General features: G+C 37.9%; 1 protein-coding gene across 12 annotated transcripts in view; it reads left to right on the forward strand.

Annotated features, from left to right (window-relative positions):
* Positions 1–15,168, forward strand: part of fhod1 (formin homology 2 domain containing 1) — a 48,744-nt gene extending 33,576 nt beyond the window's left edge. For 3 of the 12 annotated variants that reach the window (XM_084107361.1, XM_084107365.1, XM_084107368.1), the window contains 17 exons: positions 546–641; positions 1,349–1,372; positions 2,134–2,178; positions 3,195–3,352; positions 4,431–4,523; positions 5,608–6,503; positions 6,982–7,137; positions 7,256–7,438; positions 8,592–8,711; positions 9,501–9,662; positions 9,948–10,138; positions 10,336–10,528; positions 11,537–11,705; positions 12,097–12,159; positions 12,276–12,356; positions 12,684–12,857; positions 13,665–15,168. In XM_084107361.1, the coding sequence (XP_083963487.1) occupies positions 546–641; positions 1,349–1,372; positions 2,134–2,178; positions 3,195–3,352; positions 4,431–4,523; positions 5,608–6,503; positions 6,982–7,137; positions 7,256–7,438; positions 8,592–8,711; positions 9,501–9,662; positions 9,948–10,138; positions 10,336–10,528; positions 11,537–11,705; positions 12,097–12,159; positions 12,276–12,356; positions 12,684–12,857; positions 13,665–13,744 (2,884 nt within the window). In that variant the 3' untranslated portion in view covers positions 13,745–15,168. The remainder of the gene's footprint in view (positions 1–545; positions 642–1,348; positions 1,373–2,133; positions 2,179–3,194; positions 3,353–4,430; positions 4,524–5,607; positions 6,504–6,981; positions 7,138–7,255; positions 7,439–8,591; positions 8,712–9,500; positions 9,663–9,947; positions 10,139–10,335; positions 10,529–11,536; positions 11,706–12,096; positions 12,160–12,275; positions 12,357–12,683; positions 12,858–13,664) is intronic. The other 9 variants (XM_084107369.1, XM_084107370.1, XM_084107363.1 and 6 more) reach the window with 3 other exon arrangements.
* The last annotated feature ends 271 nt before the right edge of the window (positions 15,169–15,439 follow it).

The raw sequence follows: 15,439 nt of genomic DNA on the forward strand, positions 1-15,439 counted from the left end.
GTATGCATTAAATTGATCAAAAGGGACCATAAAGACTTTTACATTGTTAAAAAAGTCAAATAAATGCTGCTCTTCTGAACTTTCTATTCATCAGAGAATCCTGTAAAACAAATTAGCACGCTTTACCGAAAATTATTATGCAGTTTTCGATAATATTAAGAAATGTTTTTGAGCGTCATATCAGCATATTAGAATGATTTCTGAAGGATCATGTGACACTGAAGACTGGAGTAACGATGCTGAAAATTCAGCTTTGCATCACAGGAATTCTTTTTTATTAAAATATATTAAAATAGAAGTTATCTGAAATTATGATAATATTTCACAATGTTACTGTTTTAAATGTATTTTTTTTATCAGATAAATGCAAAATAAGAATGTTATTTGTCCCTTCAAATGTGTATTTTGGAGTGAATGGAGAGAGAGAGACGTTTTCTGGCATGCACATTCTTTTTGTGTTTGTGTATGTGTGGACCTGATTCACATGAAACTGCCCGTACAGTGCTATAGCCTTGAGCTTGCTCTGACTGACTGTCTCTCCGCAGACCGTCTTTCACAGAAACGGACTCTCCTCAGGAGATCCCTGCCCAGTCAGCCGCAGAGCAACCCAGCCGGACAGAGGGAAAGAAGAGAGTCTTCAAGTAAGTAAACAACTGATGCTCTTATAGGAGGAATGAGGGGGAAAGGCTGAGGAAAGAGATGTGAAAGGAGCTGTAGGTATTAGAGGCGGCAGGGCGTGGGAATATTTTGGGAACAACTCGAAGGTCTTGAATGAGTTGAAGGATAGTGAACAATGTGAGCTGTGATAAACATTTCATATGAGGAACCTGCTGCAATAACTGCAGTTATAGGTAAGTTTTCACTTTTTGATGTCTCAAAAAATATTGAAATTGGTGTTTTAGTCTTCAGCCTTTTAGTTAAATGCTGTTAACTTGTAAAAACGTCTAAACTGAGGATTAGTCCTCTTGTTCGAATAAGATCAGGTGCATTTCTTGCTTTGAGCTTTCTTCTTTTACTCAAATATTCTTTGCTTGTATTTTTACTTTTTCAGAACAGATTTGCTTTCTTCAGTATATTCTTTGCCTGTTTTTGTTCTACTTTTCTTTCTGTTTTTGCCAATTACCTGATTGTTTTTTTCTCTGTCTCTCTTTGCGTGTATTCTCTCTCTCTCTCTCTCTCTCTCTCTCTCTCTCTCTCTCTCTCTCTCTCTCTCTCTCTCTCTCTCTCTCTCTCTCCTCTTACTCCTCTTCTCTTTTCCCTCATAATATTTGGCACTTCTCCTAATCTCTCTCTCTACTTCTGTGGCGCCCAACATTCCTGTACTTTGCTTCTCTCTCTCCTTTTACAGACAGCACCAGGCAGACAGTTTTTGGTGAGTAGCTGCAGTGTGGCCAAAGAATGTGGCTTTTGGAGGTGCTAGCACTTTAAATCATTGTGATGCTTAGTCATTTTGGGGAGACAAAGTCATAAGGAGGGAGGGTTGGAGGAAACAACTACTGGCTGGAAATTTGAGAATAAATTGGATCGATTTGTTAAATCCGCTAACGTGATGAGTAACAATTTTTTTTAATAAAAATAATTTTACGTTTGTTATTCTCTTCATATGTGTATTATTTTTTATATTTCAGACAGAACATTGGTGCAGAATTTTAAAAAAATACCTTTTTATTGTCATGAATGGACAATAATTCTTTCCTGTCTGACTCTCTCCCCCCCTCATCGTCATTCTTTATTCTCTGTCTTATCATGGGAAAAGTAAAGTTCTTCTTTCATCTAAAGTTGTTACTGAAAGATGACTATCTCTTGTTTTTGTGGGCTGCAATCATATCTCCATATTCATGGAAAAATTTGCTATTGTTGAAATTGCCAGAAAAATCTTTCTTCTTTTCAAAGCTTTAAAAGCTCAAATGATTAAAAAGTAGTTAAAAGTTTGTAAAGGGTCAAATATATATATATATATAGATATATATAGATATATAGATATGTATATGTGTGTGTCTTAAAGGAAAAACACTGGTGGAATGTGCACAGTTTCTTCTTAAGGCATTTACTAAATATTGAATGAGACTTGTGCAGTGAAGCTAACAGGAATTGATATGGACATTGTGTGTAAACTGAAGTGTTTCTCTTCAGTCCAGAGAATGTGAATAGAGACTTGCCGGTTCTGAGGAATTTAGAGTAAGTATACTGTGTTTACAGGCTCTCTTTCTGCATATATCAGCATGCGGCCAGGTGTTTGGGGACTAATTCAGCTGCTATGCTCAGAAACTGAGGCTGTGTGGGTTTGTGTGCTGTATGTGAATGTTAACCTTTAATTTAGCTTTTTAAATTATTTTTATTTTTAATTTCATATAGTGTCATTCTTGTAATATTAATGATTCTATTATGGTGACAAACTTAAATGAACAAGTTTCAATGCAGTGGAATTGGGTTTAAAAATTATATTCTTGTATAATTTGCTGCCTTTGTCAGCAAGTTTTAAGACAAACAAAAAGATTTCAAAAGATTTCATGACGAGTATGTCATTCATGTGAAGCGTTTCATTCTTTTACACAAGCCTCGGTGTAACTGAGCTTTTACCACAACTCTTCTGATGGATCACTGTGGGGAGAGTTAATGCTTGACTCTAAGTTAATCAAACCTGATCAGCTTTGTGGTAATTGAAACAAGAACGAATCATGCAGTGTTTTCTACATTATCTACAGGGAAATATAGTGGTGGCTTGTGGTTTTGGGGTTGTAAGGGACAAGCGGCTTTAGTGGTGGTGGTCTTTGTCAGACACTGGGCAGTATTTCTGTGGTGGGATGCAATAGATTTGTAAAATGTATGTATTTATTATGCAACATTGCCTTTTAGTGTCTTTTGTATTTGTCTGATCCATTGATCTATTGTCTCTCTGAAATATAACTGCACATTATCAGGAAAGTGTGTATTAACCTTTGAAATAATCTCTTTTTTGTTGTTTATTGTACTAAAAGGAAGAAAAGTGTGGACAAACCAAAAGGGTCCATAAGGCTTAAATTTAGTGTATGCCTTTATAATTTGAACTATTTGACCATTTCACTGTATTCTGCAACCACTCATTTCAGAGCTGGTCTACTATACAACTTATTCTCAGAATCAGAACATTTATTGCACCCAACCCTCCATTTACAGCTCAGTAAATGAGTGCTTCTTCTCCGATGGCTTTATAGAGACAAGTTCTTGCGTTCTCTGGCTGAGTCCCAGTGGGAGAAGAAAAAGAAGTCATTTGGCGTACATGAGAAACCTTCTCTAAGGGAGAGTGTGGAGTCTACAGAAGCAGAGACGTCTACTGAAGCCGAGCAGCCGGTCTCCAGCTCAGACACCACAGGTGCTGATTCCTTACACTGTCATATTTTCAAATATGTATCCTGATTTCTTTCTTTTGAACCTGCTGCGTTCTATCCCTCCACTTCTCTTTTTGTCCTGTTGTTACGCTCCTTCTCTTCCTCGGCTCGTCTTTCTTTAAATCGTCAAGGTTCCAGTCATTATTCAACGTCTTAATCTCTCTGCTTTCCCCTTGATCAATGAAGCTTTACTAAAGCAGAATGCATATGAGTGTGTGTGAGACTATTTGTGGTCATTTATTAGTCTGTTTGCTTGTGTGAACTGTTTCTTGAGCTTGTCTACACTTTGTATGTCATCTCCTCGAGGTTTTTGCACATACTGTTAATTGCCAAGTCTGGAATGTGCTCTGATTGGTCTAGAGCAAGTTTGCCACGATTATGTAATGTGTCCTGCTGAGATGCATACCCTTTTAGCAGCATTCCAACTGTGATGGTTTGACTGCTTATTGAAACTGCACACTTTTAGTTACTGCTTTTGTCATCTGGTTTGTGTCAAGCATAGATAGGAAGTTGCTTAACTTGATTGATGCTGTATGGTTGAGATGATTTTGTGTGTGTGTGTGTGTTCTTCCTCTGGAATCATAGGTCTTGCAGGGTTGACAGTTTATAATTTAGTGTGAGGTGATTTTTTTTGTTTGTTATGGAAGCAGAAATTATAGTTGGACAACACGTATGTAACCACTAGTCCACATCACTGCTGCATTTGTCATTCATCAACAGTAAAACAAACAAACAAAAAATATATATATATAAATAAATTGTTGTATGCAGGCAAATATCTTGTGAGAGATTTAAAGGGATGATTCACCCAAAAATGAAAATCGTCATCATGTACTCACCCTCATGTTGTTTCAAACATGTATGACTTCCTTTCTTCCGTGGAACACAAAATATGTTCTGAAGAATGTTTTGGTGGTCATTGGCTTCCATTATATGGACAAAAACACTGACACATTTCTCAAAATCTGTTCTTTTGTGTTCCTCAGAAGAAAGTAAGTCGTACAGGTTTGGTTTCTTTGTGAGATTTTTTTTTTTTTTTTTAAATGTGTGTGTGTCTTGCAGGATCTATTAGTGGTCAGGAGTCTCAGGGGGTAAACTTGACCAGGCACACCCTGGAGCAGCAAGAGGACACAACGACAGCCCATAATGAAGCAGGCAAGAGATTTATTCATTTATTCAGATTCATGAACATGCAGTTAATCATCAACATCCCTGGAGTCACTCTTAAACATGAGCTCAGTTGTATTTTCAAGCAACAAACTAGAGCAGACATAGCTTTTTGAGACAGATTGTGTACAATTAATTTAACATTTTTCCTCCACTTGACATTTATTGACCTGTAGATTTCTTTAACTAGCTTCCTGCTCAATAAAATTCTCACACACAGAGCAATAGTCAGGCTATTACTTCTGTGTGAGGGCTTCTTTGGGAAGTCAAGAGCTTCATTTCAAACAAAAATCTCCAAAGTGGAAATATTTGAGAGCGATTCCATCTCTTCCTCTAGTGGCCGTGATCCAAATGAGACAGCCACTAACGGGCCTTTCGTCCAGGGAGAGTAAATTAGCTGAAGCAGAGGGCAGATATAAACTATTTAGATTTCGAGATGGGAATCTCCCCTGACCAGTTTCCGTATTGCTTACTGAGGATTTAGGCAGTTAGCTCTGATGGTTACAGTGCTGTTAGAGCTGAGAAGAGTAACTGCTTTTAGTGTGCACTGGGTTACTGAAGCAGAGGATGGTAGCGTGTGGGAACAACATGATCTGTGCTTGCACTGGGCATTTTGAAGGTAGGATGTCTCTTTAGCATGCTGCTATTATACTTCATCCTGTATATGGATCTGGAATGAAGATTACTGCTTGATTATAAATCCTAAATTCTTATGTGAAGTGTTATTTTTTTTTTAGATATATATTATCAGGAAACATTCCCAATCCCCCCCAAAACGATGCATTTAGTTGGCAAAACTTGCGAGACAATTTTCTATGCGCGTCATCTGATCGGCCTTTATAGAGGCCACAAATCAAACTATATAAAGCTATTATCGGCCGATAACGATCTGCGCCCGATCAATCTGAGCACCCTTTATATATATACCTTTATATATCTCAACCGATACTGATATATAATAATCATAAATTTCTTTTTTTATATATTGGCCAGTAAGCTATATGGTACTGATATATTGTGCATCGCTAATATTTTCCCTTCAGCACTGAATGATTTGTTCACGTTCCTCTAGAGGGTGGTTTGCAGCGTCAGGGCAGTACAGCGGAACAGCACAGCACCCTCTCTAATGACAGGAAGTTCATGTTGGACATGCTCTACTCCAAAAACAACATCTCCTCTGGAGATCTAAAAAGGCCAAGTCTAGAAAGTGCACTAGAGGATCATGGGATCACCAGTATGGCCGGACGGCTCTCCAGACTGCAGTCGTGCTCTTCTCAGCCCACAGAGGACACGTCCAGACAGGCAGAGCTGGAGAGCCTCGGAGGTACTGCTCAGGCCGCCCGCGCCAGGCTGGCAGAGGAACAGAAGCTGCGTCCACAGTACAGTATCGAAGCAGAGACTCATTCACAGAGTTTGGAGAAGACGATGATGACACCATTGTCCAGGGGTCATCAGGATGCCTGGGAGAAGCTGCAGCCCAGTTCCAGACCTCTGCGGATTAAAGATCTTGACTTCTCTGATCTGATGGAGGAGGAGGATATCGATGTGCTGGATGTAGACACTTTTGACACCGCTTTGCCTAATGGAGTACTGTCACCCCCTCCTCCAGTGCCAGGACAGGGTTCTGCCCCCCCACCACCTCCTCCTCCACCTCCTCCTCCTGGATGTGCTTCTCTGGCTCCACCCCCACCCCCTCCTCCTCCTCCTCCTCCTCCTGGAGGTTTGAGTGTGCCCCCTCCTCCTCCAGGACTCCTTCCTCCATCCCCGTCTCAGGGGATTGATCCGGCATTTCTAAAGAAACGGAAAACGGTCAAGCTGTTTTGGAAGGAGCTTAAGCAGCCCGACAGCCCCAGGAAGTGCAAGTTTGGGCGGGGCACAGTGTGGGCTTCGCTTGATAAGGTTGCAGTTGATACAGCTAAGCTGGAGCACCTGTTTGAGTCCAAGGGCAAGGAACTTCCAGTAGTAAAGGTGCGATGGGCGAACCTGTTTATTTTTTAGTGATCAGTGTTTTATTCATTTATTTTATTCATTTATTTCCTCTTTTTTATATATATATAAATTTGTATACAGATTGTAATCTTATACAGCAAAGGTACTGTATGCAGTCTTATGGATCTTACACATACAGATCAAGAAATACAAATAGAGCATATGTAACATGAAAAACAAAAATTATGCCAAACAACCCAAACTGGCAAACCTGTTTATGAATAAACCATTTTGGGTTTACACAAAAATAGCAATTTCTTAATGTACTAAAGCTATTTAAACTCTTTTAAATTAATTATTAAAGCTGTTGTATTACCCATAGATCAATGGTTGCCTTTGAATGTATAGATGAGTTAATGTTAAAGCTACATCTTTTTTTTACAGTAAGTGTGAGTGCATGCTGTAAATGATTTAGGTTTGTTTCTGTAAATTGCATTTATTTCTCCTTTTCATACAGAAATGTGCTGAGGCCAAGAAAGCAGCAATTTCAGTGCTTGATCCTAAGAGAAGCAATGCCATCAACATCGGCATGACTGTTTTGCCTGCTGTACATGTCATCAAGAGTGCCATCCTCACATTTGATGAGTTTGCCATCAGTAAAGAGGGCATTGAGGTAATGTAGCACTAGCATCCAACAGGGGGCAGTAGTAGCTCACACATTTAGCATTCATTTTTTTTTTGTATTGAGAATAAATATTTTTTTACATTTTTCTTCTTCCCTCTGCCTGTAGAAAATCCTGACCATGACTCCGACAGATGAAGAGAAACAGAAGATTCAGGAGGCACAGCTGGCCAACCCTGACGTACCGCTGGGTACAGCAGAGCAGTTCCTGCTCACTCTGTCTTCCATCAGTGGCCTTTCAGCCAGATTACAGCTTTGGGCCTTTAAACTGAACTATGAGACCCTGGAGAAGGTCAGAACATTTTCCTAATTTTATACTCAATTTTTATTAAGAATGGAAATCCTGTTTGCTCCAATAGCTTGATCATAATAAAATGATTATTCAGATAAGCAGTAACTACTGTATCCTAGACTAGTATTAATCTAGGTTATATCACACCATGCATAGGTGATCATGTGGTAAAACTTTTGAGTCTTTTGAGTTTTTAAAAAAAAAGTCTCATACTCACCAAGACTATATTCATTTGAACAAAAATAAGTACAAACAGTAATGCTGTGAAATATGATTACAATTTAAAATAACCATTTTCTATTTTCATATATTTTAAAATGTAATTCATTGTGATGCAAAGCTGAATTTTCAGCATCATTACTCCAGTCTTCAGTGTCACATTATCCTTCAGAAATCATTCTAATATGCTAATTTGCTCCAGAAACATTATTATTATCAATGTTGAAAACAGCTTAATATTTTTGTGGAAATCTGCAAGATTCTTTGTTGAATATAAAGTTCAAAAGAACAGCATTTATTTGACATGGAAATCTTTTGTAACATTATAAAACTATCACTTTTTTTAATCAAATGAATGCATTTTTGCTGAATAAAAGTATTAGTAGTAATAAAAGTTAAAAATAAAAAAAATAAAAAATCTTATTGACCCCAAACTTTCAAAGGTAGTATATATTTGTGAGCATTTTATATTTATATATATATATATATATATATATATACAAGCTGCATTTGAAGCAGTTGTAAAATGCTGATAAACACATTTGATGCTGCGTTGCTTGGTGAACTTAAAGATCTACAGTTAATTGGTTATATTATTAGTTGAAGCATTGTTTATACCTATTATTATGATTAATAAATGTAACTATAGAACACGTGCCTTTTGTCATATTGCCGGTATGACCATGTTGAGATTCTATTTATTGTTTTGACTTTCTTTATCCAATTTCAGACTTATTCACAGTCCTGTTTCAGTATTGCATTCTGACTGGTCGTTGAAAGAAACATTAACGGAATTTAGTAATTTAGGCTTTTTAAATTCAGTTATGTTGACCTGATTGGTAATGAATGTAGTGCGTTACCAATGAGACGTTCATTTCCAAACATTCTTTCTCAGTCTGTCTCTTTTTCTATCCCTCACATATGAATGTTGCAGGAGATTGCAGAGCCTCTTTTTGACCTCAAACTGGGTATGGAACAACTTGCCAAGAACAAAACCTTCAAGCATATCCTCGCAACACTACTGGCCATTGGAAACTTCCTCAATAGCTCCAATGTAAGTGTTCCATCTCCTCTGCAGTCCTAGGAGCAGAGTTACATTTAAAGCACTAAGTACTAAGGGCAGGTGCACTGGTCTGAAGCTTGATGGTCACATGTGATTAGTCAGAGCAGCCCTGTGATGATGCCTTAAATCCTTTGCTGTTGCCTGTGGGAGATAAGATATGATTAAGACCCTGCATGACACATTTTCTATGCTGTAGTATGTGACGACCTCTTGAACTCTACAAACATGTGTATATTGTATTTAGGCTATACTACTATGCGTAGAACCAGGGCAGTCAAAATATATTTTCAATTTTACGGAATAGTTTACCCTCAAATTTGAAACTTCTTTCATCAATTCAGACTCCTGTAAAGGTACCATGAAATCAAAATGGACAAATCTTTTTTTTTTTTTTATGGAATATTGCAGTATATATTTTAAATGATGTATCGCTACACATCATTATTTATTTATTTTTTTAATTCATGTACCCTCATAATCTTTAATAAAAAATAACTTCCCCTCCCATTTGCAGCAACATTTGTTTTTTGATGACGTTTACTGGTGTGAGAGCGGGACAACCTGTCACTCACATGAGATCACAGCAAACCACGACGATCCAATCAATTCCCAATGGACAAAGTTATAACTGTTCAGAACATGATGTACTTTAATTTGTGCCACTCTATTTAATGAGTAGCCATCTTAATATGCTTTTCCTCACAAATTGCCAACAAAGCCAATGTAGTAGTTCACTGAACATCACATGACTTTAATTAGCACTTCTCATCTCTCTTGCAGGCTAAGGGCTTTGAGCTCAGTTATTTGGAGAAGGTAACTGAGGTAAAGGACACAGTACACAGGCAGTCTCTGCTTCATCATACTTGCAATTTTGTGGTGGAAAATTACCCAGATACGACAGACCTTTACTCAGAGATCCCTGCTATTACACGCTCTGCTAAAGTATGTGCCTCAGACAATTCTTTATATTAATTTTTTATGTGATTTCTTTGTCCTGTTTGTTTTCCATCTTCATTAAATTATTATACATTATATTATTCATTTGTACAGAAATGTTCAATGCTATCCCCCTTTTAAGCTTTTATAGTAGTTTTTTCTTGTAAAGGTTTTATTTCAGTGCACATGAGTTTCTTTTCTATTCTTTTTCTCCCATTGATGGTGACTATCCAAATAACCCTTTAGGATTCACTGTCATCATTTATCACTCCCTCCTTTCCTTTCCCACAGGTAGAGTTTGAGCAGTTGTCTGAAAACCTGATTCAGTTGGAGAGAAAATGCAAAGCCTCCTGGGACAACCTGAAAGTAGTGGCCAAACATGAAACGAAACCTAACTTGAAAAACAAAATGACAGAATTCCTGAAAGACTGTACTGAAAGGATCATCATCCTAAAAGTAGTGCACAGACGCATTATTAACAGGTAACACACACACACACACACACACACACACAAAAACCCACTGTAATCATTTTAACATGTTAAATAAAAAGATTCCAAATTAATTTGAATGCCGCCCTGTAAGTTGACGAGCTTGAATGATGACTGTGCCTCACTTTTTAATTAGGATGAACTTGAGCATACAATATATTAAGTTCTACTTCCTCCACTTCCTGCAGGTTTCATTCCTTTCTCTTATACTTGGGCCAGCCCTCATACTCAGTGCGGGACACTAAAGTAACTCATTTCTGTAAGATCATCAGTGAGTTTGCCCTGGAGTACCGCACCACTCGAGAGAGAGTCCTCACCCAGAAACGCAAACGTGCCGTCTACCGGGAGCGCACCAAAACCCGGGGCAAGATGATCACAGAGGTGTGGAATGAAAGCTCTTGAGAAGTATCATACATTTAAAGCATACTTTGCTACAGATATCCTTTTGATTCTGTTCTACTACTCTTATTCCATCATGTATAAAGTTTAAACTGTGCGGTCATATGTTTAAACATACCTTGCAGAATCTGTACAATTTTAGCTAGGATCATAAAAATTGCATATCGTTTTTTATTTTTTTTATTTAGTACTGCCCTGACTTAGCTATTTTATATATTGGATGTTTACATATTCCTTATTCTGCGTGTCTTGTTTTTATGGGATAGTTGTTCATGATTCCCCCTGAGATTCCCCATTGTTCTTCAGAAAAATATTCCCTGTCCTGCGCATTCTTTGGTTTTCCAGCATCTTCTGCACAGTTGAACCCTTTCCAGTAGTGACTATGATTTCAAGATCCATCTTTTCATATTGAGGACAGTTGAGGGACTGTACATAACTATTACAAAAGGTGCAAACATTCACCAATGCTTAAAGAGGAAACACGATGCATTAAAAGCAGAGGGGTTGAAAACTTTTTTTTTTTTTTTTTAATACAATGATCAGGGTAAATTGTACTTGCATGGTTCCCAGAAGACAAAATAAATACCTTTTATATAGCTTTTAAATGGCAGTATTAAATTAAAATATATGATATTAAAAATAAATGTAAAAAATCATCCTTTCAGTGGATGAAAATTTTTCATTGCTAGAATTCCCAAGACCCAGATGGAGGTTCACCTCCAAACACTCAGCAGTATTAAGTATAAAGCATTTAGCCAGCTCATCTCCGACACAGGGCCATGGACAATTTTCTCAGTTGTCCTCCCTCTTACGACGGCCCTTATCGACATTATGCCACAAATGTTATCAATAGAGCTTAACTGTTATTGAACCCAGATCATGGCTATTTCATGGCCCTGTCCACAACCCCACTGTATCACCCTCAGTCGTCAAGTAGATTGAGACAAACCATTACCAGTAACTAATTATACTCTCTGAATCTTTTCACAGACAGAGAAGTTTTCTGGAGCAGTTCCAGAGCTGTCTCTGGAGGACAGCCTATCCCCAGTTTCTTCAACAATAGAATCAGAGCCAGCCCAAGAGGAGCATGAGAACATGAAAAACCTGCTAATCACCAACAACGACAACAGCATGCTGCGCAGGAGCCGTGCTGTACGAAGTAAGAGAACACAATGCTGCATATCCAGGGAATAAGATAGAGTTAGCTGTTTAGACCAGTGACAGCCCTGCTGTTGCCCAACCTTCCTGTGGAATTTAGTTCCATCCCTCCTCTAACACACCTGCTTTAGAAACGTTCATTAGCTGATCTCCAGAAGCAGAACTGAGGAATCACAATAAGTTTAGTTGCCCAACACAGATGATGCTCGGTGTCTTAACATTTTCTTTTTTTTTGTTTGTTTAAAATTGAAATAAAAACCTCATTTTTATTTTATTTACATTTTTACATAGTCCAGCCCAGACTAAAGGACAATTTGATTTAATGAATTAATTTGTTGTTATAATTATTATTAATTAATTAATTAATTATTTTTTGGGGGGGTCCTTTATAGAGATTCTTACCACTGGTGGTGACACTCCTCCAATTTCACCAACCCTTCAGTGGAGTGATGAAGGTATAGAGTTTGGAGCATGGATGTGTGCAAAGATAAAGCACTTGTGCAGCTTTCAATCTATGATAAAGCTTTTGTAATTAATGAAAGCATTAAGGTTGGCTCATTTGATCTCACAGAGGGGCCTTGTGACTCTGACTGCTCTCCTACTTCACCAGTAGAGAGCCAATCAGCACAGGATGATGATGATGATGATGAAGGTAGAGCTACTGCACAGGCTGCATGGAGTGGGTTAGCTCAACTAACAGATTTATTATGGACTAAATAGTAGCCTAAATAATTATGCATTTTTGAAGTGATTGTAGAGGGCTAACTGTCAAGACAGACATGAGGATTCCAACTTCACACCCAACACTGTATTTGCCTGAATATCTATTAACTTTTTACAAATGATTGATTTTCATCAGCTTGCCAAGAAGTAGTACCACTGCCTCACTCATTTTAACGCTTCCCTTGAAGGATCTTGGACCTGTTTCTATTGTAATTAAGCAAAGATCTGATTGATCTGTTGTACTATTTCTACGCAGGTTTAGGCAGGGTTAGCACATCCATGTCTGTAGCCAAAGAGGACAGCGCCAGCTCACAGGATGATGCCACAGATGAGATCATGGATCGTCTGTTTAAGTCTGTCACCCAGAATCCCACAGAGAGGCCGTCTAGTCCAAAAACACGGAAACGTTCGCGGCTTAACCGAAAGTCATGTGAGTACATTTTAACTGTCAACGCATTTTTTTTATTTGTTTTTTTGACCACTGAACTTCATAACCAGTCCTGAAGGTTGTTTTATCCCTAAACCTGGGGGATGAGATTAAGGATTTAGTCACTGTTTGCATTCAACACTATCTGTATCCAAAACACAATGTAATCTGGCTTCTACCATTGCTTGGCTTTCAAAAGCCCCTAAATCTCCCAGTCAGATCCATATCGTGCCACCTCTTTACTTCTGCTTGTACCGGATTGAACTGCTAGACATCTCAGAATTTGTACACCACAAAGAGCCTTTTGTAGGGCACATTCTTGCAACTGTGCTTTTAAAAAAGGAGAGCGAAATCACACAAACCTCCAAACCTGAAAAGCCTTTTAGGTTTATTTATATTATTCTGAAGTGCTTTACAGTATGTCTTAATGTGCAGTCACATTTATATAGCTGTTCAGCGAATCTTCACGTGTAAAATCCAGTAATTTCAGTAAAAATCCATGTGGTCATTTTACATAAAGGCAAGGGCGAAAGATTTTAACTTCACAACGGTTTCAAGTGAATTTGCTATGTTGACCAAAAGAAAGCTGCTTGGTTTGAAAGTGACTTCTGTGTGAGCGGTGCTTCATACATCGCTACATTATTGACAATAGACAGTGGACCATTTTTTGCAAATTCGCTAACGTGTTCACACCTTCCAGATCATTATTTCCAGTCTTTATACGTGTGCAAGTGGCATTATATGGATTGTCTGACATTGAGTTGCATGTTTTATTTTACAGTATAACGTAATGTGCATTGTGTGTTGCAGTGCGGAGGACTCTAAAGAGTGGGCTAAGTGTGGATGTGGTGCAGGCCCTTGGCCTCGGCAGTCGTAACGGGAAGGTCTGAAGCTGTAGGCTTTTGGCTGTGGAAAACTCTTGCAAGGCCAGAGCCAAGGAGAGCTGTATTCGTGATGGGAAGAACTGCGATAACAAAGGGATCTTCACTGAAGACAGTTTGTGGGATGCCTGCATCTAATTCTGTCTGCCAATCTGAACAATTCAGTGGATGAATCATGTGCTTCCAGTTGAAACAAACAGCTGCGTTACTGTACAAATACCTGAAATGTGTGCATGATATCCATTAGACATATTATGATTTGATTGGTACAAACTTTATTTGCATAGTATTAAATACCAGCCTACGTTTACTGATGAAGAATAAATGTAAATGTAAAGTGCGAAATATTTTTAGCAGATGGACATATATTATTTTGTATAGAGACTTTTGCATAGATTGGAGAACAATTTATCAGTCAAAGACATGTATTTAAGGGTTTGAAAGGTTTTAAGTTAAAACTGCATTTTTAAAGACAATTCTTATACTTTTGTCATATCTGTTGTGATGGCTCAGCTCAAAGTTAGGATTGTGGAAGCCAGTAATTGAGATCAGTGCAATAGGGTAACTCAAACACACTGGTTTCCTGGGCCCATTAATGAAGCCGGATCCTGGATTAAACTGCACTGTTAGTAATGATTGGCCATTAAAAACTCCTTAGTCTTGGACAAGGTTTAATTTGTGTCTGGAAAGCTGAACCATGTGTACCTGGATAGTGTTCAACTGAATATCCTGACTACCAAGGAGATCTTGATTAGAGAGGACATAAACTAGGTCACATGTTCGTTTATCTTTTATTTATCACAGCGCTTTCTTGATAGGTTTGTGGATTCTACAACACAGTCGTGTATTCTCTGCTGTATCACATTTCTGTCCTGATATTTATTAATGTGCTCCTAGTCGAGAGAAAGATTATGTTTTCAACCATTATTTCACACTTTAAGTTTTCGACGTGTTAGTTTCACCCTTGTAGTTATTCCATTGTTATGGTATTTTCAAATATGTGCATGGACCACTCTCTCTTGTTAAAGAGAAATGTTGCGTTAAAAATTTACTTTACTTTTATTACTTTACGTTTATTACTGTTACAAGCACATATTTTAAGGATTTTCTTGGTATTGCTGTTTTTGCACAGGGGTTTATGCTGTAAGAATTTAGAGTCACTATGAGTCACTCTGTTGTTTTATGTATGACCTTATTACCTGTCTGCATGAGTGCATGTGTTCTTCACTCTGAATGTATCACTATTAGCGTGTCCCCGTCACTACTCTCGACACCTGCACAAATAAAGTTTGTTTGCAAAGAAATTGCAAGTACAATTGCAACTAAAGTTAGACATTGTATTCTGATTCAGAATTGTTTTACAAAGACATGTTGGCCTTGAAACCCAACACATGCAGTGCTCTGTTTAAAATTAAAATAAATGTTTTATTAGACTTTATGTTTTTATTCTTTATTTGCTTAGTGCCACAGTCAAACCATCTAGGACAGATGTTTTGACCTCCTGGGGGCGCATCTGTCAATTCAATTGACGGCTTCTTTTAGTGATCAATTAATTTGAATATAGGCTACTGCTTAAATAACTAAATCGACTTGTTGATTATTCTGACATAACTAGCAATTTATTTCTCATTTATGTCCTTTTTCATTGCATGGCACATAAAAATAGGCTGATAACACGAGTTTTGGGTGCACACTGTCTGTTTT

This window comes from Abramis brama (assembly GCF_963993115.1).
Source record: "Abramis brama genome assembly, chromosome: 3".
NCBI classification, from domain to species: Eukaryota; Metazoa; Chordata; class Actinopteri; order Cypriniformes; family Leuciscidae; genus Abramis; species Abramis brama.